The sequence below is a fragment of the Epinephelus fuscoguttatus genome, linkage group LG10, assembly GCF_011397635.1.
Source record: "Epinephelus fuscoguttatus linkage group LG10, E.fuscoguttatus.final_Chr_v1".
In the NCBI taxonomy this organism is placed as follows: Eukaryota; Metazoa; Chordata; class Actinopteri; order Perciformes; family Serranidae; genus Epinephelus; species Epinephelus fuscoguttatus.
In genome coordinates, this window is record NC_064761.1 from 13,511,705 (window position 1) to 13,535,703 (window position 23,999).

The following is a 23,999-nucleotide window of genomic DNA, read 5'->3' on the forward strand; positions in this document are numbered from 1 at the left end:
TTTAGTGAAGCATGGACTAGGTAATGTTCAAGGTGTGGACAAGAAGTGTGAGCCTGTTTGCTGTTGAGAAAGTCACACTTTTACCTGGCCAATGTTATCGAGCCATCACTTTCAATAAGGACTAGAGACCAGCTTGCATATTTACAGCGAATTGCGACTTAAAGCTGTATGGGGACGAAATGCCTTTCCCTTGAAATTCTGCCTTCATTTTGATGCCAGCTACGCACCTGTGTAGATTTGTGATCGCATCTTGCACGGTTGCGACGTGACAAAAATCTCTCCACAGACAGACATCTAAACACCTGGCAAAGCACTCAAAATAGCTCCTGCTACAGTAGGTGTCACAAGGATCACATTGTGCCATGATGACACACACAGACTCACAAGGTGAAAATAATACCAGCTGTCACAACATTGTCACGGCTGGTGAAAATGAAAGAAGCAGCTGGTCAAAACATGAGTCAGACATTTATAAAGTGGCAAAATGACCATGATGGAGCTCAGGTGAATAACTCTAGACCTGAAAGAAGTGATGAGTTGAAAACACAAGTTTGGTTGCAACTCCACTGTGTCCCCATCCTCACTGATAGATATCCAAGAGGGGTGCACAGATATAGTACAAAGACCCTTCACTCTCAGAGCCAAGGGCTCAAAGGAGTACCATCTTCAAAGGGCAAGCCTGAGAGACCATGCAGGTCCAAGTTTCCACCTGGCAACATGGTGAAGTGTGAGGGGTCACAGTCACTGACCCCTGTAGGAGACATCTCACAAGCAGGTGACATGTGAGGTGTTGTGCAGGTGTTTGTCGTGACTCGGCTGCAGCCTCAGCAACACAAACCATCTCTGAAGATTTCTCATATGCAGCAGCCCGAGGTGTACCACTGGATGGGCAGCTTACGTCAAAGAATCAGAGATAATAGCCAAAAATAGGGAGGTGGCTGCTCTGGTGTATGTGTAGCCCAGAGAAGCATGGGCCAGCCTTCCTGATGATTGGGGGCCACTCTGTGAGCCCCTGTGACTGGTAGTTGCAAACCAAACGTTTGGTTCGTACATAGATTTACTTTGCCTTTTGACTTGTGGGATCATCATTTACTGTTTTCTCTACCAGTGAAATAAATAAATAGATAGGAAAAGCCTAGTCATAGGGTCATTTTCTTTATTTGTGTTGTTAATGTTTTAATTTACTTTAAATTCTATATTTTTAAGTTTTAGCTGCAATTTTGCACTTTGACTTTTACATTTATTTTTTTGACTTTGAATGTTTGCTCTTCTGTCTTTCATTTTCAATGGACTACTGGTCAAAGGCGCTAAAAGGGCGCTACAGGAAAACACCCCATGCGTACAGCGCACACGGGTTTCCATGGCGACGCGGAGGAGGGGAATGGGTTGTTACACCCACCGGAAACGGTCTCTGCAGTGCCAGCAGAAAATGAAAAGAAGGCGGACCTGACATCTCTTCTATTGAGTTTATTTCTCACATAACATCCTTCACGTATGTGTTTTGAATGCCGCAGTCGTGCGGGGACAGTGTGGAGACACCCGGTGGCATGACTGGACTCCCGTGTGCGCGGTTTGACGAAGTAGTGCGCCGACTGTGTTGGGAACACCGCACCGGCCGAGAGTAGACTGTGTGGGTGAAGGCAGAGCGGTCCTGCCCCCTTCAATGACCAACCTTCAGTGCTAGCGATAAAAGCTTCGCTGGCGACACCGCAACCATGGAAGGCTACCATGAGTATCCTTAAGTAGTCCTGCTGCAGAGCTCTGTGCCCGAAGTATAACGGTTTCAATATGCCCGACCGGCAGTGCTCCATGAGGCTCTCAGTTGCCTGATATTAACGTTACAGGCCTGCTTTTTCCATCTGGAAATTTCTTGGCAGGGGAAAGCAGGCCAGCTAGCACCGCTAGCCTTTGCCTTCTCCGCGCTGCATCCCTGGGCTTTGACGGTGCAGATTTTTCCATGACCACACCATTGACACTGTCGTCCAACAATTCGAGGACTTTTTAACTCCAAAAAAGTATTTTATGGGATTCATATCGGCGAATGAGAAGCGGGCCTAAGCCAAAATGGTGAACTGGAGGCGGCTGCTGCGAATGTCCAACCGATCGTTTCTGGCCTTCATATTCTTCTTCTCCATGTCCACCACTTGTCTCTACTTCATTTATGTGGCTCCTGGAATAGGTTAGTTAACCGAGATTAACACTAACCCCTCCACAAGGTAACAGTTAACGTGATTATGTCTGGATTATCCTCTGCAGCCCCACCAGCTCTAACTGCTGTCACAGTCCATGCTAACGCTAGAACCGTTAGCTAACAGGCTAACTAGCCCACAGCTAAAAGGTCCACCCCAGGCCATGATGTCCAGCTAACCCTCGCTATTTTGCCATGTTAAAGAGCAAAGTGCGTATCCCGATGGGAAGTGGGTGGAAATATTACCCAAGTATTGTCTGTCTGTGTTAGATTTATGGATGCTATGCGCGTTTGCTGGCGTTGTTCAGCAGACTTGTGAATGAATGAACTGGTGGCATCACTGCTAATGTTAATTTTGGGGTTTCTACTGAGGCGACCAGGATCCACACAGCAACACAGGCAGGTTGAGCCACTGCATCTATTTGTACTAGTGGACCAAAATGTATTTACCATCTCCATATATGTCCACTCATGTTGGATTCTCAGGTAAAATGAGTGAGCATTAACCCCAGAGTTCTGTCTTGTTGATGAACAAGTCTCTGCAACAGCATGATTATAGGACACTGAACTCTGGTCAACCTGCCTCAGTGTGTATCATGATTTTAACAGAATACACTGGTTGTATGTAAGTAAACTCCATGATGTAATATTATATGATAATTGATTGTACCGCATCTCTGACAAACATAATATATGTATAATTGCATTATAATATTATTAATATACTGCAATATAGTACTTAATGCTGCTACTTAATGATGTTTGACCAATCAGATGTGCCTCCTGGCAGATCCACAGCTGCATTTCCCGTAAACAATATTTAGGAATGACTTTCTATAAGTGTGAATGTTTACATCCTCTTTCTCATGAATGGCAATGCGAGAATGAAACTTGGTGGTCTGGGCAGGTTTCTATCTTTGTCATTCTTCCCGCTTGTTGTTGTGAGGCCATGTTGCTCTAGTTGATTTGCCATTTTACTGGGTAATTTCTGTGGTGATCACATGTTCACAGGAAAGTAGTTATGTGTGGACAGGAATTATATGCTGAGAGTGCAGGCTTTTACTGGCAATCAGATGTAGTCATACTTGGGAGGAGAGGCAGTTCTGGGAAATTTCACTCAAGACTTAAGTTTGCCTGAGGTCTAGCAGGATGACTGTTGATGTAAAGAAATAACACAGCCAAGACAGGATGTTTTTATATTCTGGATGTACAGTGTGTTAGCTTGTGTGGGAATGGGAAATCATGGTTGTTTTGTTGTCCTGAAGAAAGGAAGAATTTATCCAGTATGGTCCTGGTGTTTATTACCAAAGTTGGAAGCACAGAAAAATCTACTTGTCCCTTGTTAGTCAAGGAATTAATATATAATATGTACTCACAGCCATTTCCACTGATATCTAAATAAAGATCTTATAAAGACATAATTATTACTTATTTTGTGTATGCATTCTTGCACATTTGTGCTCATAGTATGCTTAATTTTGATTTTAAGAATTGACATTTGAGCTATGGCTTTTGTAGCGGCCACAGGCCATATCTTTTTCAAAGTTACAAAAGGGCAGTGATCATTAGTCAAGTGTTTTCGGCCTGTTTTCCACCCGGAAGGCTCAGAAGAATGTGTTTCACTGACAATATTTAGCCATGGATTTATTTATAATGGCTCTGTTTATGACCACACAATAGAGTACTAGACTGAAGTTAGCATGACTGAACGCATGACTCTACAGATATAAATGATTGACCGCATCCATGCTGTCTTCAGTGTAATGTAGAGACATGCAGGCTGAATAAATGAAGGAGCATAACGAATGCAGGAGAATGTGAAGAATCTGTGACAGAGACACTAATGCTGAAGGCTCGTGTTGGCCTGACACATTATTCAAACTATTGGTTTCTTTTTGTCATCCATCTGTGCATTGCTGTAGCTAGTTATGGTGCAGGTAATGCGTGCAAATTACACAGCTAGGAGGAGAACATTTTTCTAATTCTTTTGCCTGAGCTGTGTGGTGTATTCACACCACACAGCTGTGTGAAACAGCTGGTGGTGTGAATATGTTCGGATGCAGGTCTCCTCTGAATGTGAGCTTGTTGCAGAGCTCAGATGTGATGCATCCTTACTGTATGTTGCCGACATGTATGCTGCATTTGTGTGCTGCCTTCTGTACAGTATATTGCTGTGCAGGCTGACAAGCTTGTGTGGATTCTCAGGCAGTCTGCGATTGCTGTATTCCACGCTCTATTCAACATCCAGCTGAGAATTTAATTTGAGAACTCAGGACATTCATTTCATGCTTTGCTTGTTCTGCCTGCCCTGTGACAAATTTGACTTTTCAAGCATGTGTGCAGTTGGGAACTGGAGTACATATTGATAAGTGTGTTAGCCTGGCAGGAGATGTAGAGGGAAGTAGTTATCTTTAAAAAGTATCATTAAAAAGTCTATTTTTGAAATCCTGGACTGAGGATGACACTATTTTGGTTCCAGGGATTGTAGAAAACATTTTTGCTGTGTCTACCAGCTAATTGTCCATCTTGTCAGGCTGAATGGAGCAGCATCATTTGCTGTCCAGTCTGTGTTGACCTGCGTGTTTTCTTAACCCCATCACCCGCTCACCAATCAGGCGGCCTGGCTGCTCCGTGATAAGACGCTTATCATTCCCAAACACTCTCCTGTTTAACCGTTCACACGCACACTGAAACTGATGTTCTGGCCAATAGAAGGACTGATACTCAGGTTGTGTAATATGATGATATACAACATGGAACAGTGTAAATTAGTTAACCTTAAGAGACCTTTTGCCATACTGTTTGTACCGTGGTGGCTATGCCTCTGCACTCTGTGGGTGTTTTAGACTGCTGATGTTATAGATCAATGTGCAGGGCAGCTTTATACAAATATTAAAATGTTTTATGACATTACCTTAATGACGTACATTGACTTGTCATATATTTACTTTGTTTTAATTGCCAAAACAAACATGTTTGTTTTATTATTATTAGTTTCTCAATTGATTTCATTAGAATGTTTAGAATATTACATTTTCTAAATCGTAAATTCATATGATGCTAAAAAAAATGTTTTTGTACCTATTACATACCCCCAAGTGACATGGATGTATTTATAACTTAGCTGTATAGTTTGTATGGTTAGGCTTTGCTTTATGAAGCTTTTATTAAATGTATCCTGCTTATACACTAGTGCGGACCTGTTTGGTAGGACGGAGAGAACCAGCCAATCCTAAAGCACTGACACACACCCTGAATTGATCAAAGCCCTGCAGTCTTTGCTTTATTTTGGTCTCATGCAGGAACCTCTTGTACACACACAATCGATTAATGCCGTCATCTGAATTAATTTAGAGATTTGATATGTTACCAACATACAACTTATATTCTGTTCATTAATTTACAGAGAGCTGAGCATTGTGTTATATCTTGATATTTTAACTGGCAACTCCTCATCCTCTGTTATGACACCTGACAGGTTAACATCACCTAAGATGGAGTGATTTTTGTTGTCTGTCTCTGTAAATTTCACGTCGACTCAGCCACCAAATCTCCCATATAGCAGTTGGCTGCTGTCGGTTATGCTGATGATCAAATCTCAGGAACATGCAGCCACTCGTGAGGAGGTGGCATTTACCGAGGTGAAACGAGTGATTTACACCAAGTCTGGCTCAGAGGAACGACACAATATTTAGACTCTCTATGGGAGGGATTTCAGCTACTCATGGGGTTTTAGAACCGTCATTAATAAGTTCATTTTGTCACCTGTTTGTTCTTAGTGTGCAGTTTTATACATTTGACTGTTTAATCTGCAAGTGTTTGTGATTCAGTCTTCCAAATGGGAGAAGAAGCTGGCTAAGGTGTGACGTTTAAGTTTCTCAGAGGTCTGAAATACCACACAAGTCATGCAATTTAACAGCATGATCCCCAGTCTGACATGTCAGATCAGCCCAGATTTAGTTTTCTCCACATCTTTTTTGCCGCGGCAAAAGAGATGTCACCGACCTTATATTATCAACTTTTATTTAGGCCAGCTGCACGACGGAAATAATCACCGTCCAGCAAAATGCTTTGCACAGGGCCTGTGAGCATGTCAGACTTCAGTGAGAGTCCCAACTTTACATCTTGTTATTCTATATGTGCACAGTGTTGGACTTTAAAAAGTAGGCGGCAGTGCTCTTTATCTAATTAATGATGAAATAATGAGAAAATGTATTGGTAGATTGATTGACATCAGTGAGAAGGAGGGGTTCTTTGAGCTCATTGTGGTCTTTAATTAAAGGTTCAGCGATAAAATAAGTTTAAAATCCCATCAGTTATGCAGCATGCTTCATGTGGCTCTTCCTTAAGTCCCCATTCATGTCTGGATAAAGCTATAAGAAAGCCATCACTTTAGCAGATAGATAACCCCAGCAATGGTACTGATTCCAGCTTCTTAAGCCATTTTATTCTTCTCATCTCTCATACTCGCTAAATGTTAACAGTTTGAAAGGATGGGAAATAAATAAACATAAAAAAAATTCTAGTAGACAGAACATTGAGATTGTTATAGGACTATCAAAACATAGATGCAAAAACCAAATGGACATACTGCAGAAACCTTAATTGTGAAGAGCAGATATTAATTCCAGTGAATAAGCAGGCTGAAACAAACCGTTTGTGTTGCTGCAAAGTGACTGTTTCATGTTTCCCTCCTCTGAGTCATTTACACCTGCAGTGGTTATTTTCTAGACAGCTGAGATGCTACAGCTTTACTGTCCTGCCAGAATTTTAAACTTGAAAGTCAGCACACCTGTCACCTTTGAACAGCATTACATGTGTAATATTTATTTAATTGTCGTGTTAACTGTTTAAGTGTTGTTCCAGTTTCTGTGTCTGTGATGTTGCTGCTGTAGTTGTGATTTAAAGGGCATTCACTGTTTTTTGGTGTTTCTAGCTGCAGCTGGAGCTCGAGAATCAAATTTGTTGTTGTGACTGAAACAGTAATATCTACATGTTTATGTTTTGTTGTACAAGAAGTGAAATTAAAATCTCTCTTTTCTGTCTTTCTGTCAGCCAACACATACTTCTTCATGGTGCAGGCTCAGGGCATCATGTTGAGGGACAACGTGAGGACCATAGGCCAGATGATTCGATTGTACACCAATAAGAACAGTACACTCAACGGGACGGGTGAGTAATGCACACATCAGTGTTTCCCTTGCCATTATATCCTGTTTCTTCTTTCCTTTCAAATATGCAACCACAATGACCAAAGTGTGTGCAAATGGTAACACTTTAAAGTCAGTGGCAATGCCAGCTGCATTAACAGTGACCACAGGAATGCATTGTCTTTACATGGCACTCTTCTAGATACTCAAATTAGTTAAAGAAAACAAGCAGCTGCAGGATGGAGTGTGGTGGTGCTGGAGACGAGCAGCAGAGTAATGGATATAGTGAAGTTCCTCCCTGTTTTAGCCTGACTTCGCTGGCCCCAGGCTCATCTGAAATGGACTGACACAGAGTAGAAAAGTGGGCTGTGGTCTGACGAGTCCACATTTCAAATTGCTTTTAGAATTCATGGACTCTGTGTCGTCCAGGCTAAAGAGAAACAAAGACCATCCAGATTGTTACCTGTTTAAAGTTCATAGCCAACATCTGTGATGGTGTGGTGGTGTGTTAGTGCCCATGGCATCATGGGTAACATCTGTAAAGGCACCATGAATGCTGAAAGGAACATAGAGGTGAGAGAGCAACATATGCTGCCATCCAGACGACGTCTTTTTCTGTGACGTCCCTGGTTATTCTAGTAGGACAGTGACAAGTAGGGCTGGGTGATATGGACAAAAATTCATACCTCAGTATTATCAGGCTGAATGGTGATACACAATATATATCTCGGTATTTCCTACAAAATGGGCTACATGTTCAGTTGCAAGCTGATCCACGGCTAATGTCGCCTGCTATTTTTACTGCATGTGTTTTTCCATCACATAGCAGGGCAGGTAAAAGATGTTTGCCTGTTGGAGGTGAGCTGTTGGCAGAGGTGCAGTAAGAGCCTGTTGTCTGTTTATTGTAAAGCACCAAAACAAGGACGTTTTGAGGTTCTGAGCAGTGACTTCACACAGCTGATCCAGTGAACATGAAACAGTAAAATAAACCAGATATCGAAAGTAAAAACAGGTAGGGCTGTATCCAAATATTCGGATATTCGAATACTCGTTTCTATGGGTAGGTATTCGTTATGAAAATTTGGTATTCTATATTCGTTTTTTTATTTACTTTTTTTTTTTTGTTACATATTTTTTGGTGCTAAATGTAGTATTTTTGTTGTTGGTAAATGCAGGTTATCAATAAAAATCAAAACTTTTAAATTCCATTGTTAAAAATGTGAAAATATAGCATCGCCTACCAACTGAGCATCCGTCTGAGGCTGTGGATCAATGCCAAGTTTTACCACTTTATCACTATTCCCTCTAACTTGTAGCTGTTTTTTCGTTCTCTTTTGAATTTATATGAATTATGGGACCGTTTTTGTCAACGTTTGTTTCTCCCATTTTGTAAAATAAATTGTTGTTTAAAGTTTCAACAAGTTTCTTTTGGAGTGCGTGACACACGTGTGTTTTTGAAAACGACCGCGGACTGTCACCTGCTCAACGCATCAGTACCTTCGGATGCCATGACAGTAATAGCCAATGATGTCAAAATATCATTTACAGACTGATTTAACAGACGATCACTGCTGCCCGACCCACAGGTCCATTTGCGGGTCCCGCGGGTTACGGGTTGACCTGCGCATCACTACTCAGCTTAGTCTATAAATGCTGTACACAACAGTAAGGCTATAGACATTATATTCTATTCAGGCCGGCAGAACCAGCAGCGCATCGGCTCTACAGTGCACGGCACTGCTGATTAACCATTTTATTGCAGCACAGAGTGTCTGCCAGCAACCAATTACTTGCAGAGGCTTCCTACAACTTGTTTCATGGTTCCGATTTAAACAGAAGACAAATTAAACAAGATGACTAGCCACTGTGAAAATCCAAAGAAAGCATAGAATAATGTACTGAAGGAGACTGTTGTGCCATCACATTTTTTTGTGGTTTGAGAGCAAAGATCCGGTCGCCGCTGTGCAAAACTCCGCAATACAATTAGGTCCGAAAAAACCCCGGAGGAGTGCTTCGCAAGGAGTCTTTGAAAGGAGCCGAGCCTGGCATAAAACCGGAGAGAGCAGGCCGCAGCACAGCCACAGCTGCCTGCTACTGTATATTGTTGATTTAAATTGAACTCTCAAAGTCTTGGAGCTCTGATCCTGCACAGTAACACATATCTATAGGAGTCAGATAAATGGAGTGCAGTTAAAAGTAAATTACATCCCCCTGAAGTAAATTATAAAGTAGTATCAAATGAAATGTTCAAGTGCCTCAGAACTCTACTTATGTACAGATTATAAGTAAATGTACACACTAAATTATTTAGATGTATGCTGCTAATACTCATAATACATCATAATATGCATTTGATATCCACGTACATATAACTATTTTGGAAGTGCAGTAATTGGCTGCAGTTGATCATAAAGGCTACACTACCAGTTTACAGTCTCTCGAGGAAAACACTGATATTTACGGCCAAGAAAAACTAAGAAAGTGAATTGAAATGTGGGAATGATCACCAACACGGAGACGCAGAGCTCTGTCATTTGATGTAGGTGATGTGATGTGGAGTATTCTACTGTTATACCTGATGTTAGTTGTTTTTACTGCAGACTATCCTGATGGCAGTAACTCCAGTGAATACCTGGTGCAGCCAACCACGTACCTCCCTGAAAACTTCACCTACGCCCAGAACCTCCCCTGTCCAGAGCGATTACCTTCTATGAGTGAGTAGACTGGTGTTGATACAGGGGCTCAGTTATAGGTGCTGTATTTCAAGACAGATGCTAATCATGTTGTGCAGCGTTCCTCATAAAGGGCTCCACAATGCAACATTTTTTCTGATGAACGTTAATTCTGTAAAAATAGATGACGGAACAAAAATTAGGCCTTGCTGATGTTGATTTGTGTCCTCTCTCTGCAGTAGTTTCTTTACACAGCCAAAGAGCACCCGAGTAACACCACTGTACAGTCACAAGTGGAGTGGGTGTTTTTGCGGTTCTCACAACACAAGCAAAGTGATGCATCTTCTCCAGCAACACAATGTAGCTGGTCACAGTCATGTCAGTTTCAGGAGTTGCATTTTACCAGTTAAACTTTCATTAATATCAGATCAATAATTTGACTTTAAAGTTATCGGTTTAATAGTTGTGGTTCAGGACTTTCAGCATTTGGAAAAAAATAAATGAATACAAATAAAGTGAGCCAAAGTCAGTAGGTTGCTGTTGTTTTAATGTGCCAAATACATATTTAATCAACATTTTGTACCACCTTCTGCTGCGAAAATGTACATATTATATAAGGTACACTGACAATCTGTGGCCCAAAAATGTCTTTTCCCTCTTATTTAATTTGCCAGTAGCAGCTACAGGCTGTGAATATTGATTAGGCTGCCACTTAGAAAGTCGTCTGACCTCTGGCTCTGCAGGTTTCAGCTGAATATTAAGTCATACTTATTTCTAACTTAAGTTTATTTAAAAGTTAAACACTAAAACTAAACTGATTTATAAGAGGACTGAGTGGATCCAGATACAATGAGCAGATTAAATACTGAAATCAGACTCAGGAAGTGGATTTGATGATGATGATGATGATGATGATGATGATGATGGACTCAGATTGGATGAAACACTGTCAAACCTCAACCTTAATTACAGTGCCTTACAAGACTTAGCAGTCTTTATGCTTATTATTATCATTATTATTATTATTATTATTATTATTATTATCATTATTATTATTATTGTTATTATAATTGTGAGTAGATAAAGCCACAAGTGGCAGTTCCAGATGCCTGTACCACAAAGTAAGTTCAACAGAACCAGACTGAGGCTTTACAGTCTGAAATAACTGGTACCACAAGGGTGTTTATTAACTTTCTCTGTCAACCCAGGCTTTCTGCTTCAGGCTCTGTGCGAGCTCACATAAAACAAAACAAATGACACATGAAGCGCGTCATATGACACTTAAAAATGATCGATAGTGTGCTGCTTACTTCCACCTTTGAATATTATGTTTTAAAAGTATTACAATTAAAAGTAACACAAGAGAGGAATGCTAGCCAAAATTACAAGTTGTGTGATCTTATTTTACCCCTTCATTTACTTCTAGCGTGACAGCTGTACATTCTGCAGCTCTTGAACTTTAAACTCGATGCAGCTGATTTAAACGTCACACTCAAGAATTTCATTTAGTTCTGACGCTGTCCCAAAATGACTTGTGATGTGGAAATCACTTTTGTTTGGACAGATCGCAGTGAAATTAATTTTACTGATTGAATATTATCTGTGATAAATACCAGTAGACTAATCTATTAGCTGTAATATAGCAGCAGTGTAAAACGGACCTCAGCAAATCAGATCCAAGAATAAGTGCAGAACCCAAAGTGGTAACTGTATCGTATGATTTAAGGAAATTGTAGCATATTTCCTATGCAAGTAAAAGTCATCCTGATTAAAAGTATTTTATAGAAGGCTTGTTTTAGAGCCAGTGTGTGCAGATGGACCAGAGAACACCACAAACACATTCAGTAGTTCAGTGAGAGCAACAACAACCTTGCGAATAAAACAAAACAATATTCTTGCTCATATTTTCTGCATCACTGATGCTTAAGGGCCAGTGTAGAAAGTAACACTAGTGTACTTGCACAGCTTTGTTCGGTGGCATTTATGTAACATTGCAGCTCAATAAGTTGGATAAAGTGCAGTTAATTTTGTTTTTTTTCCTCAGTTGAGAATCTGTATCACTCATATGTTTGATTGATTATAGAGTGAAATTACTGAAAGAAGCTGTGAATGGAGCTTTTTAGATGGTTTTAAGCTGAAACTCTGAACAAAACTTGTCCTGACCAGGTCAGGTCTGCAGCATAAGTTACTATGGTGATCTAGCCTGGTAACGAGAGCCACCTTCGTACAACAGAAAATCCCTTGATCTTACTTCATGACACACTCCTAAGATTCAAACCTATTTTGTGGTCATCAGAAGAGAGTAGTTCTGATTACCTGGAATCAAAGCTGTAGGCAGTTAGCAATAAGCAGGTCTCAGGCTTCACAAAGCTGAGCACTGTCTCTCCAGCTGGCTTAATTCTGTTTAAAGAACCAGTCACTCACTTGTTTTCTCATTACAATGTGTGCAGCGGTGAAAGTGTCTACTTACAAGATGTCCATCCCCCTCCCCCCTTTGGTTGCTGGTGTGCCAGTGGCATAATCTAACCATCCCCTTAAACTCTCCACAGAGGGCCTTATGGAGGTGAACATGACAGAGATCCCCATGGAGGAGATAGAGCTGAAGTTCTCCAAGTTTTACGACATTGAGTTTGGAGGCCATTGGAAACCAAAGGACTGCAGACCTCGCTGGAAGGTGGTTTTAGTAATTAAATATCCTATCAACAAAGTACATTTTAAAGTATAATGTCAGTGATGCAAAACCTAGAAACCAGGTGGATTTAGTGGGTGTGTGTCTGTTCTTACTGTAATATTTGTGCTTTAGGTGGCCATCCTGATTCCATTTAGAAACCGCCATGAACACCTCCCCATCCTCTTCCAACACCTCATCCCTATGCTGCAGAGACAGCGGCTGCAGTTTGCCTTCTACGTCATCGAACAGGTACAGTCTGTTGGTGTATGTGTGTGTGTGTACTGCAGTGTATGGTGTTGGACTGTGTGTGTGTGTGTGTATCTCTGCCCACCTACAAGTCTAACATTCAGCTAAATCAAACTGTTCTAAACTCATGCTGTGTGGATCTGCGGAAGAAGAAAAAAAAAAGTGTGAAGAGCATTTTGGATGGTGAAGGAAGTCCCTGACATTAATATGTGTGTGTTCAGAGTGGGAGCCAGCCCTTCAACAGAGCCATGCTGTTTAACGTGGGATTCCTGGAGGCCATGAAGGACTTGGACTGGGACTGCTTGATCTTCCATGATGTTGACCACATCCCCGAGAATGACCGCAACTACTACGGCTGCGGTCAGATGCCACGCCACTTCGCTGCCAAGCTGGACAAATACATGTACATGTGAGTGTGTCATTAAAATGTAGGTTTTTTTTGTTTTGTTTTTTTTGCAATATTTGGGCATGTAGTGAGCGATCTAGATGGTGTAGATCTATGTTTAACTTGTGTTTGTTGTTGTTTCCAGCCTTCCATACAGCGAGTTCTTTGGTGGTGTGAGTGGACTCACTGTGGAGCAGTTCCGTAAGATTAATGGCTTTCCCAATGCATTCTGGGGCTGGGGAGGAGAGGACGATGACTTGTGGAACAGGTAAGTGTTTTGAAGAGGGGTTTAAAGTGGATTCATAAAGTATTAAGAACCCTCCACCTTAGAATTATAGGGTTCTATCTGACATCTTTGTCAAAATTGAGTTATTCATATTTTCTGTGACCACTTACTATGACTTATGACTAGTACGTTTTCACAGTCTTACTATGATTTATGCTATTTGGAATGCAAAATTTTGAAGCTCAGTATCTCAAAACAGCTGAGAACGCACATAGAACCTTATAATTTTAAGGTGGGGAAGTTTGAAAATGAAAGAAACCCAGAGGTGTTTATATCAAAAAGACATGAGTTTACCAAACCTCGACAGCCCACTCCTCATCACTGCTGCAATCTACAGGCTCCAGGCTACATTAGCTGCCACTAGTATAATACACCACAATCTCCAGACAAACTGTCGGCAGAGGAGTTGCATTGTGGGAAATGTAGGTGCCAGGATTTGACGAGGAAGGAGAATGTGTAAATTATTCATTTAAAAACTTTTATGTTTATCTAAATAATGTTATTTTAAATATCTCATTATTCGGCAGTGAACACATTGGAAAGAGTAAATCAGGAGGTGTCTGTCTTGTATGATAAAAACTCGTGGAGACATTCAACCAAACAAATGACATATTTATCTAAATCCTGCCGAGCTCTGAGGCCCCGCCTTCACTTCCAGCAAATTGTGTGCAAAGCATAGTGGAGATTTTATACCCACTGAGGATACACACACGCATCCTTGGAATTTCTCTGAAAGAAGGAAATTCGGAAGGATCCTTGGTTCTGCTGCGTCTACCGTGATCCTTATTTATCAGTTTTCAATGCGTCTGACAGAGTTATAGGAGTGTCACTTTAAATCTTCAGAGTGGTCTCTTAATGATTAAAGACAAAATGTTTGCTACAGTGTGTGTGAGGCAGCCCTTAGTAGATGAACGTAGGACATCAGGTGACTTGGGCCAGCTCACTTTATGAAGGTTCACATCATGATACAAATGTGGGGTCCAGTTTCTAACCAGTGTCAAGACACATAACATTCTCTACTTTTCTTCTGAATGTAGACCAACAGCAGACCACTACACAGGCTCCCTGTGGTGTCCATGGTAACCTGCTGAAGGTATCTGCACAAGGTGTTTCTGGACAGTTAGTGACAGTATCATAGTGAACCATAGATGTCTACAGGGGAGGACATATTCTAATTTTAGATTCTAGTTTTGATTAAATTCATCCTTCTAGGCATAAATGAATGTCTTTTCTCCATGACCTGGGTCGTGTTTATCAAACATCTTAGGATCATTCGTAGGATTCATGCTGAGAGTAAGCCTTTAAGTAAAATGCGATTCAAGTTTGATTCATGACTGCTGAAGTTGTTGGATCATCTGACAGAATAAAAAAGTGGTACTTCACAAGGACAAGGACTGATTTTGTCAAAACAATCTTTTAATAAGCTCAGGGTGTTGGGTACGGATGATTTGTACCATGCACATGTACGATTGCCCCCACCCTCCACTCCCCTGCTGCTCAGCTTTCACATTAGTCATGTCGTTCCATACCCAAGTACACTTGCATCATCATCTACATGACATTTTTGTTGTGCTATAGTATAGAAAAAGCTGCTGCATACAGACACTGCTGAGGGGGGTACCGTCATTTGTCAGAATTGGCGGAGCAGTGAGGCACAGCTCTGCTCCTGGCTGAGGAGGAGTCGCTGCTATCAGGCGTGGAGCTCTCTGCCTCCCACCTAATGGGAGCTCAGACTGCAGGTTGAAGGCGACAGCAAGGCCTTACCTGGGTCTGTTCATGGTCAGCTGTGCGGCTGTCTGATATCGAGGCATCAGTATTAAATTTATACTGTTTGTTTCATAACTGGTTAAAAATACATGAACTGTACTCCTATTGTGAAAACCTCCACAATCTTATTATGTGTTCCTGAAACATCACTCCTCCCTCAGAGTCCCTCTGTCAGACCTTCATCTCCTGGAGTTCCTAACAGGTCCAGACTGCTCTGCAGCTCTGATAAATATCAGCACTGATGGAAGTGATTTCCTGTTAGGAAAGTTCATAAAATTATCTTCTAGTCCTTAAAGTTGGATATAAACTGCATCACTCTAAGAACCACTTAATATTTGCCCTGATATTTTATGATTCCCCACATTAACTATGATGTAGTTTTATTTTGTGACATGGGGGTTCTCACTGACCCCTCACAACAAGAGAGGATCGGGTCAGGACTCATTGGCTGGTTTGGACCCTTCTCTGTGGACTTTGCAAGTTCTTCCCGTTTTAGTGTGGGTGTTCTCTGGGTGCTCCGGCTCCCTCCCACAGTCCAAAGACATGCAGGTTAATTATTGACTCTGAATTAATTAACACACTGCTTTATGCTGTCAGCTGACTGCGAGCAAATTATAAACACACCTGTAAGTAGATATTTGTTGTGTTTGTATCAGCAGATTGTCAGTAGACTGTTTACAGTGTTCGTAGCTTCAGTTTAACTGAAGCACATCAAACATATTGGTTTAGGCTGACTATAGAGTCATGTGGGTTTAATCCTGTAAATAGTAATGGAGCCTGGTTTCTCCACAGGGTTCACTATGCTAGTCTGAATGTCACTCGACCAGAGGGAGAGATCGGCAAGTACAAGTCAATTCCTCACCACCACAGAGGAGAGGTACAGTTCCTTGGGAGGTAAGACAACTTTCTGTCTCACATCTACAGTAGGGTCTCTATTCTGAAGAATAAATGTTGAAAAATTGTTAGAAATGTCTTTTAAATATTTACTAGCCTTGGGCGGTATCATGGTATTACGGTATACCAGGGTATTAAGTAATCCCGACAATATAATTTTCTGTGCTGAGAGGCGCTCCTCATTTTATTTAACTCATGTAGTGCATAGCTTGTGCCACCAGAGGTCAGTCTCTGGTATCTGCTGATGAAACTGGTAGCTGAGCCGGTAGCTGAGCTAAAAGACACCATGACACTGAGTGGTGAAGGAATAATGCCCGGGCCACAAAGGCTGTGTGAGCAGCGTCATCACAGGACCTCGTTTGTTTTTTCTGCAGTACAGGACCATGAGTTTTATTTTGTTTCTGTCAAGTTTAAATGAAGGGTTGTTGAGTTAACAAGACAATTAAGCTAGTCTCAGTTCCATAACAGCACAGCGTTCCTGCCTTTCTTTTATGTATATTGATATTGATATAAGTACTGTGTGACTGTGTTTGTAGGTATAAACTGCTGAGGTATTCCAAAGAGCGGCAACACTTGGATGGCCTCAACAACCTCCATTACAGCCCCCAGATCTCCTTAAGCAGCCTCTATAAGAACATCACGGTGGACCTGTACCCCGAGCTCGCTCCTATCGCAGACTACTGAACTGCCCCCACCAACCCCCCACCCAACCCCTCCTCCACACCCCCAGCTCACCCAGCTCCCCTCCGGCCTGGCCTCCTAGTGCCCTGTTCAGCCCGAGGCAGAGCAGTGGTGCAGCTGAGGAGAGGAGGGGGGCACAGGCCGGGAGGGGTGAAGAGGCACACCATGTAATGCTGCCAAGAAATCTTAGTGAGGAAAAAAAAAGAAAATCCAAACCGAAAAAAAAGAGGAAAAAATGAAGAGGCAGTGGCAAGTCTCTCACAGTGAACTGTTGATTGTGTGTGTGTCTGTGAATCTGTGTGTGTGCGCGTGTGAGTGTGTGTGCGTGTGTGAGATGGATGAATTGCTGCATGTCTTTTTGTCCGTGCCGGCTTAACTACTACGAGTTGACATGAGTTGGTTTAGGTTGGAGGGAGCAGCAGCATCTCAGCTCTGATGTTTACTGCAAAGCCTTAATGTGGCAGAACCACAGCTCCCTCTGCTCGGCTCCGCACTGCTTCACTTCTGATGTATCACCGTCACCTTACAAGCCAACAGACAAGTTCTTGTCTCACTTTCTACTATCATTTGTTTTATACATATCATTCTGTTCGGCCACAGTATTCCTTTATAAGGAGGGATCTGAGCGAGGTTGACTTTAATGTTTGTGATGTACTTTTTCTTTTATTTTTTTTTTTAATTTTGATACGTGGTATTTATTTTTCTCTGATTCAGGATGTTTAAAGAAGCACTCCTGGCTGTGTCACTAAAGTGTTCGCTGTTTGTTTTGCTGCACTGCTGCTGAATCCGCATGAACATGTATGTAAATATCGGCCTCTTAAAGCTCGAACACAGAACACAAATATGTAAATATGGGCCTTTAAATGCTCGGGCATATTACAGTGATATTCCAGTGAGGTTTGAATTTTATTTTGGCAGCTACCTTCGTTCTAAGGATTTAATAAGAGTGAGTGGTTTCTTCCTATCAGGAAGATCTTCTAACAATATAGGATGTTTGGCTTAAAAAAAACTGAAGTATCCAAATCTTAAGATTTGACATTATCTTTTGCATGCCTTAATTTATTTTGTTTACCAGATTTTTTTTTCTTTTCAAGCATAAATTATTTCATCAGTTAGAGATGTGTACATTTTTAATTTTGCCTTTTGTTGTGCTTTTTTTTTTTCCCTTTTGAGGTGCACTGTGTGAAAAGAGTAGAGCTGCTCCTCAGAAGGAGGGAGGCCTTACTGAGTCTCTCCTCCATGACTTTGTACAGGGAGCAGGGTCGGCCATTACAGCAGGAGTGTGTCCACACAACATGCTTTAGTGCAGGTTCATGGTCTCATGTGAGTGTATATTTTTTTGTCTGAGATGTGTTTTTATTTTTTAGATTTTTTTTATGATTTTTATTCAGATGATTTAGTGCTGGACCATGTGATAAAGCTCTTCATTGTACTGTACCATGCGCTGAAGCATGGGGATTTGGGCTGGATGCTGTGTGTCTGGACTGTGGTGTTATTATTTTTTTAAGCTCGTCAGGCAGTCAGAAGGGCCAGAATGAGAGAACCTTAGCGTCGGCTCCTTACGGCTGAAGCTACTGCTGTTCTTGAATGGCACACGCTGTGAAAAGTTTAATTTCTTAAAGCTTTGAGCACTATAAAGATGGAGAGAAATGTGTAGGCAGATTATTTTTGACCAGATGTTCACTGTTAAGATTATCCTCTACATTTCTAGGTTTTTGAATTTGAACATGAATAGTTGTATGTTTGGACGTTGTCCTGAGACGTTAAATCAGAACTCTGGCCATTTTTTGACCCGGACCTTACTTCCTGTCCTGTCAGACTATTTAATCTTGTTACTTGCTTCATGATGACTCCCTTAGAGGCCCCTATACACTGTGCGATTGTGGTCTTTGTTAGTCCAAGCTGTGGTCCTACGTCTCACTGGGAGACTCGTCCTCCAGTGGCCAATTTAGAGCTGTGGTGACCAAAGACATGTAAGAACTTTAGAACCAAATAGTCTCTATGTGACTGCTGCTGAGACCCACATCTACAAACCCACCAATCAAACTGTCCAACCTGACAGATAAGCACATACACATACCACATTAGCTGTGTGCTGTATCTATCTTTGGTGTCGTAAAAGTCATTTTTTATTGTAAAAAAACAACTTGCCATGAGGTACATTTAATACCTATTCTGGAGTTCTTGATCATATCACATAATCCTCATCACAAAATGGAGATTGCCCTGTTGTCACGGAGACATAGATGGATAGATAGTAGCAGATAGGCAACTTGGGAAAATCTGGCTGCTGATGAAGATCATGTGAAATGATTGAAAGCTCCAGGGGAGCTACTAAATGGTCCTTGTTGTGAGACTGTTTTGGTAAGGACTGAGCATTAAACCCAACATGCATTTTTAAAAACATGAGTGGCAGCATATGGATTATGCGTCATTTCTTTTTAGAGATGAACCAGTTTGTCGATTAATCAGTTAGTCGATGATAGAGGAAGTTGATCTGCAATTATTTTGAAAATTGATTAGTTGTTTCAGTCATTTTTAAACAGAACAAGCAAATAAAAGCATCACATAGGACTCTGTAATTTGCAGATTAGTTGAGGATAACAATAATTAGTTGCAGGGTGCTTAACTGTTTTTTGTCCGCCAGCTAAATGGCTAGTGAATCTTCAGATTATACCAGCCACTCTACAGATGACCATTATGTTTTTTGGCTGGTGAGTGAAGCAAATCTACCAGCTACTCACATATTTTGACAGCATTTGGCTGGCGGACAGTGTTAGTCTTGTACCCTGGTCACAGCCGTAAAATTGTTTTCTATTTTGGATGTACAGTAGCGCTGCGGTTGACCACACTCTGACATGCCTCGACACTGATATGATACAGTCACACTAATGTCGACCAAAACTGTATGAGACCCATCTTGTGTCTTGTGTCATCATGGTAACACCCAGTGTCCAGGGTCTGCAGTCATGTTTTCTTGGTGTGTCTCTCCTGTCAGTACAAGCAGGCTAATAACAGCATGGCTTATTTCAAAGTGGTGACACTCACTGTGCAATAAGACATGCTAGTGTTTCAGTAATTTTGTACCACTTTTCACCGGGGTGCTTCAGTGGTGCTTTAATGACTCGTGCTGTGTTGATTCTTTGCGTGCTGTTTAATATTTGGAGTGGCACACACCTGAAAGCCTGACACAGGTGCACATTTAGCAAAGCAGGTGATGAGATTTTGTCGACAATAGATGGACAGGCGAGATAACGGAAAATAGGTCTCAGGTATAAAATGGCCAGAGTAATGTTTCTAATTTATTTTCTATAGTTTTCCTCCACACAAACGCTGCAAGGCCTTCTGGGAAAGGCAGTCTTTAAGCCACGGTGGATATATCCTGACCTCACCTGCCCCCCACCCTTTTCCCAAAAGCCCTTGCAGCAGCAATCGTCAGAGCAGCCCGTATATGTTTACAGTTTTTGTTTGTTTGATTGTTTGTTTTTCCTCAAAGGCAGACACAGCTGAGCCTCACGCTACAATACAATCTGGTTGGTGTTTAGCTACAGAGCTAACACAAAATTGCATGTGGATCAGATGAGAGAGAAGTGCAGAGTCACCAGTCAGTCTGATGTTGTGCTGAAGTGCACCTCTTTTAGCCGTGCTCCTTCCTGTCGGGAGAACTGGGGGACTTTGAGAAGTGCTGGTTTAGCAGATGATTCTCTTGTGCTACGCCTTTCTTAGCTTAGAACCACATTTTTGCATAAGAGGAGAAATCAGCCCTGTTTATAGGTAACTGACTGCGATCAGACCGTGTAGCAGTAAGCTGGAGTATTCTTTAGAAGTGGATGCTTACTTCATCACAACATATTTGTGACTCTTGGTGATCAGCTGGTTAGGGCATAAACACTACCCCCACCCCCGCTAGACACACACACACACCTTGTTGATCTGCCCCTCCTGTTGTTACAGTGTCTAAAGCAGCAGTAATGCCTTAATTATGAATTACTGTTCATAGTGAAATATCTGAGAAGCAGTGTCGAGATTTAGTTTGTAAACATTTTCAATATCTGTGAACCCACTTCCACAAGCCTGGACTGAATCATCTGGTACAGTAGTTAATACAGTACATGTGAAGCTGTTGGAGTTTTTCTTTGAGGGTTAACCAAAAATGTCTCCATCACAAATTATTGAATATCCCAAACTATCTAAAAACAGAGATTTCTTTTTACGAATTGTTGTGCATTATTTTTCTTTTCTCTGTTTAATTCAGAGTGCAGCATCACAATGACTTAATGTAAGAAAAGCGAGTGTTTCCCAGCATGAAGAGCTGTTGACAAGTCAGTCAGCATGTAGCGCTTTAGATCAGGCTACATTCCATTACGCTCATGGATCTGCTTAGTGCATCGTTTGCATGGCCGAAGCCAAAACTCTCCAGATGCCAAATGCTAAACTGGGTAGAAACTTGTCTTGAATCAGTTTTCTAAATTGTTTGTATTCATCCGCAGCTCTGATAAGTGCTGGGCGTCGGGTCAGTGGGTCCCAGTATAAGCTGAGGTTGACCCCACCTGCCCCTGCAGCCCTGTTTATCACACATCTGAAATCTAAAAGTATGTAAGACCGTTCAGATGCTGTGTCCACCATTAGACAACTGTATTCCATTTTGCAGTATTTATTTGTGCCTTGAGTTCTTCCTTATTTCTTTCTTTTTTACTTTACATTGTAAATGAAGAGATTACAAATGTTTTTGTTTTTCCTGAATTTGTCAACTTTTGGTCCCCTTCATATTAACCATATCAACATGTGTGAAATATGTCTACAATAAGAATCCAAAAGATCTGATGATGTTCATGGCTGCCTTGACATCGTGTAATAATCCACTGTGACTGCCAGTGGGTCATGTTCAACAAAAGCTTTGCCCATATGCACTAAGCGACTGAGCTGCAAGGGCTCTCTGCACATGTGCATGTCCTCGCAGTCGAGATTTAGTCTCATTTCCCTAAGAAATTCATACAAATCAAACTTAGCTGTCCTCCAAAAGAACAAGCACATATCCTTCTGTCATCAATGATTTCAAGAACAACTTGCTGAAGCTGTAAGGCTAATCCACCAATCCAGAATCCTGGTTTATATAGCCTTCAATCTGCATGGCCTAGCCTACAAATACATATGTGGACGAAGTATGTAATTCCAATCTAGTTCCCATGTGCATGATGACCAGAGCAGGTACACAGCGGCTTTGCTTTTGTGAACAGCGCTGCGGGCAGCTTTCCACTGATGAGCAGTTACTGAACAGCATGATGTTGTGATGTGTCCATGTTGGTGATTCGACACATTCATCCCCGTGCTAATTAATCTTGGTTCCAGTGTTTTACATTTCATTATTGTGACATTGTTTAAAAAAAAACTTTTTTATTTGACTGATTATTAATAATCAGAACCTGACTGATAAATCGATTCATACCTGCCACTTCACAGATATATCAGTATTGGCGCATATGCCAGTAGATAGAGAACAATGTGCATCCACAAATACCAAATACATGCTTGAAGTCGTTAACAAACAGTCTTTCTGTTGCATAATTTGTCCACCAGAGAGAGCTGACAAGTTTATTTATCGACTGCAAAATGCTCTAAACACGTTTGGATCACATTCTTAAAGAATCACTTTGTAAAATATTTATTACAAAGTTTACGCACTGGAAATTTTCCAGAGTTTTGTGGCCTCCATCTGCAAATGGAAATTGCTCATAACTATGGTAAGAGTAGAGCTGAAATCTTCTGATGTTGGTGTATTGCAGATGGTATCGCTGTATATGGTAGCCATCAAGTAAGAAGAACTTGTCTTAAGAAATGCACCAAAGGGTCTGTTAGTAGCTTCTGGAGCTCTGGATTTTTATCAATTAATCTTCTGCAGCAGACTCTGTCTCAACTTCTAAGCCAACATTGACGGCAGGTCCTTGAAAATACTAAATGTTCAAAAACGTATTTTGAATTCATCCCAAAAGGGCAACATTCATCTGCTGAGGAAGATCATGTGATACAGTTTAAAGCGCCTGAAAAGCTACCGATGGACTTTAATGTGAGAAACCAAGAATGGGTTGTCCCAAAATGTTTGAATTTATTTCAGCATGGTGTTGTCTTTACATAATTTGTCCACCAGAGAGTGCTGACTAGTCTTGGAAACAACAAAAGAACAAACTCACGGGATCCTTACCCAAAATGTTTGTGCTTATGTAAAATGAGTATTGGTTGTAATGTTATCAAGTTTTTGCATTCATCCAATATAAATATCAGTATCTGCCTCAGATTCCAGTATTGTCAGGCCCCAAATGAGAACTGAACCATTTTCATTATAAGTAGACAAACACCATCCCCTGATGAAGACCACGAGATGTGGCTGAAAGTTTCCAGTAAGCGGACCTTGTGTTAAGAGTTCTGTTTTTGTCAGACTGCTATTTCTTTGGTCAGTATTGAACCCTCTGGCGCAACTACACAGTTGATATATTGTCATCAGATATTGTTTTTAATCAGTCTGGGTGTTTGACCACATCACACACATGATTTGGACGGTCCAACATCTTTTCTTTTGAAGTTCTTTGATCCTCTGTATGTCCTGATCGTCTGATCACCAACTTCTTTGTTTCCACATGAGTCCGCATTGAAGAACGAAGCTGAGTCCCACACTGAGCCAACCCTGTGAACATTTTAATGTAGCACCCCGACCCCACAACCTCCCCGCCCAACCACCCCCTTCCCCACCCCACCCCACCCCCCCTCCAGACATCAATCACTGAACTTCTTTACATGGTGAAGTTAGATCCATTGTCAGATTTCTGCAGTCTTTGGTAACAGACAGTATAAACAGTTTGAGTCTGGTGTTGAATTGTTACTTTGTAAAGTTTTTTTTCTTTGTCAACAGAAGACAAAATAAACACTTCATTGCCATATTCTGGAAAACAGACTTGTTTGTCTCATTTTTTTTTTTTTTACAGTTTTATATGACAATACATTTGTTAAAAACTGGGGGGAAGCAACAAATTACATTTATCCTTGTAACAAAGTCTTTTGTTTGTT

At 41.2% G+C, this 23,999-nt stretch overlaps 1 protein-coding gene across 1 annotated transcript; it reads left to right on the forward strand.

Annotated features, from left to right (window-relative positions):
• The first annotated feature begins 1,407 nt into the window (after window positions 1–1,407).
• On the forward strand, window positions 1,408–23,882 carry b4galt6 (UDP-Gal:betaGlcNAc beta 1,4- galactosyltransferase, polypeptide 6). The gene is made up of 9 exons (XM_049587569.1): window positions 1,408–2,179; window positions 7,244–7,360; window positions 9,939–10,052; window positions 12,560–12,684; window positions 12,814–12,930; window positions 13,149–13,336; window positions 13,458–13,580; window positions 16,158–16,259; window positions 16,796–23,882. The coding sequence occupies exons 1-9, from the start codon at window positions 2,065–2,067 to the stop codon at window positions 16,941–16,943; spliced, it is 1,149 nt and encodes a 382-aa protein (XP_049443526.1). The 5' UTR covers window positions 1,408–2,064; the 3' UTR covers window positions 16,944–23,882.
• Window positions 23,883–23,999: the final 117 nt, after the last annotated feature.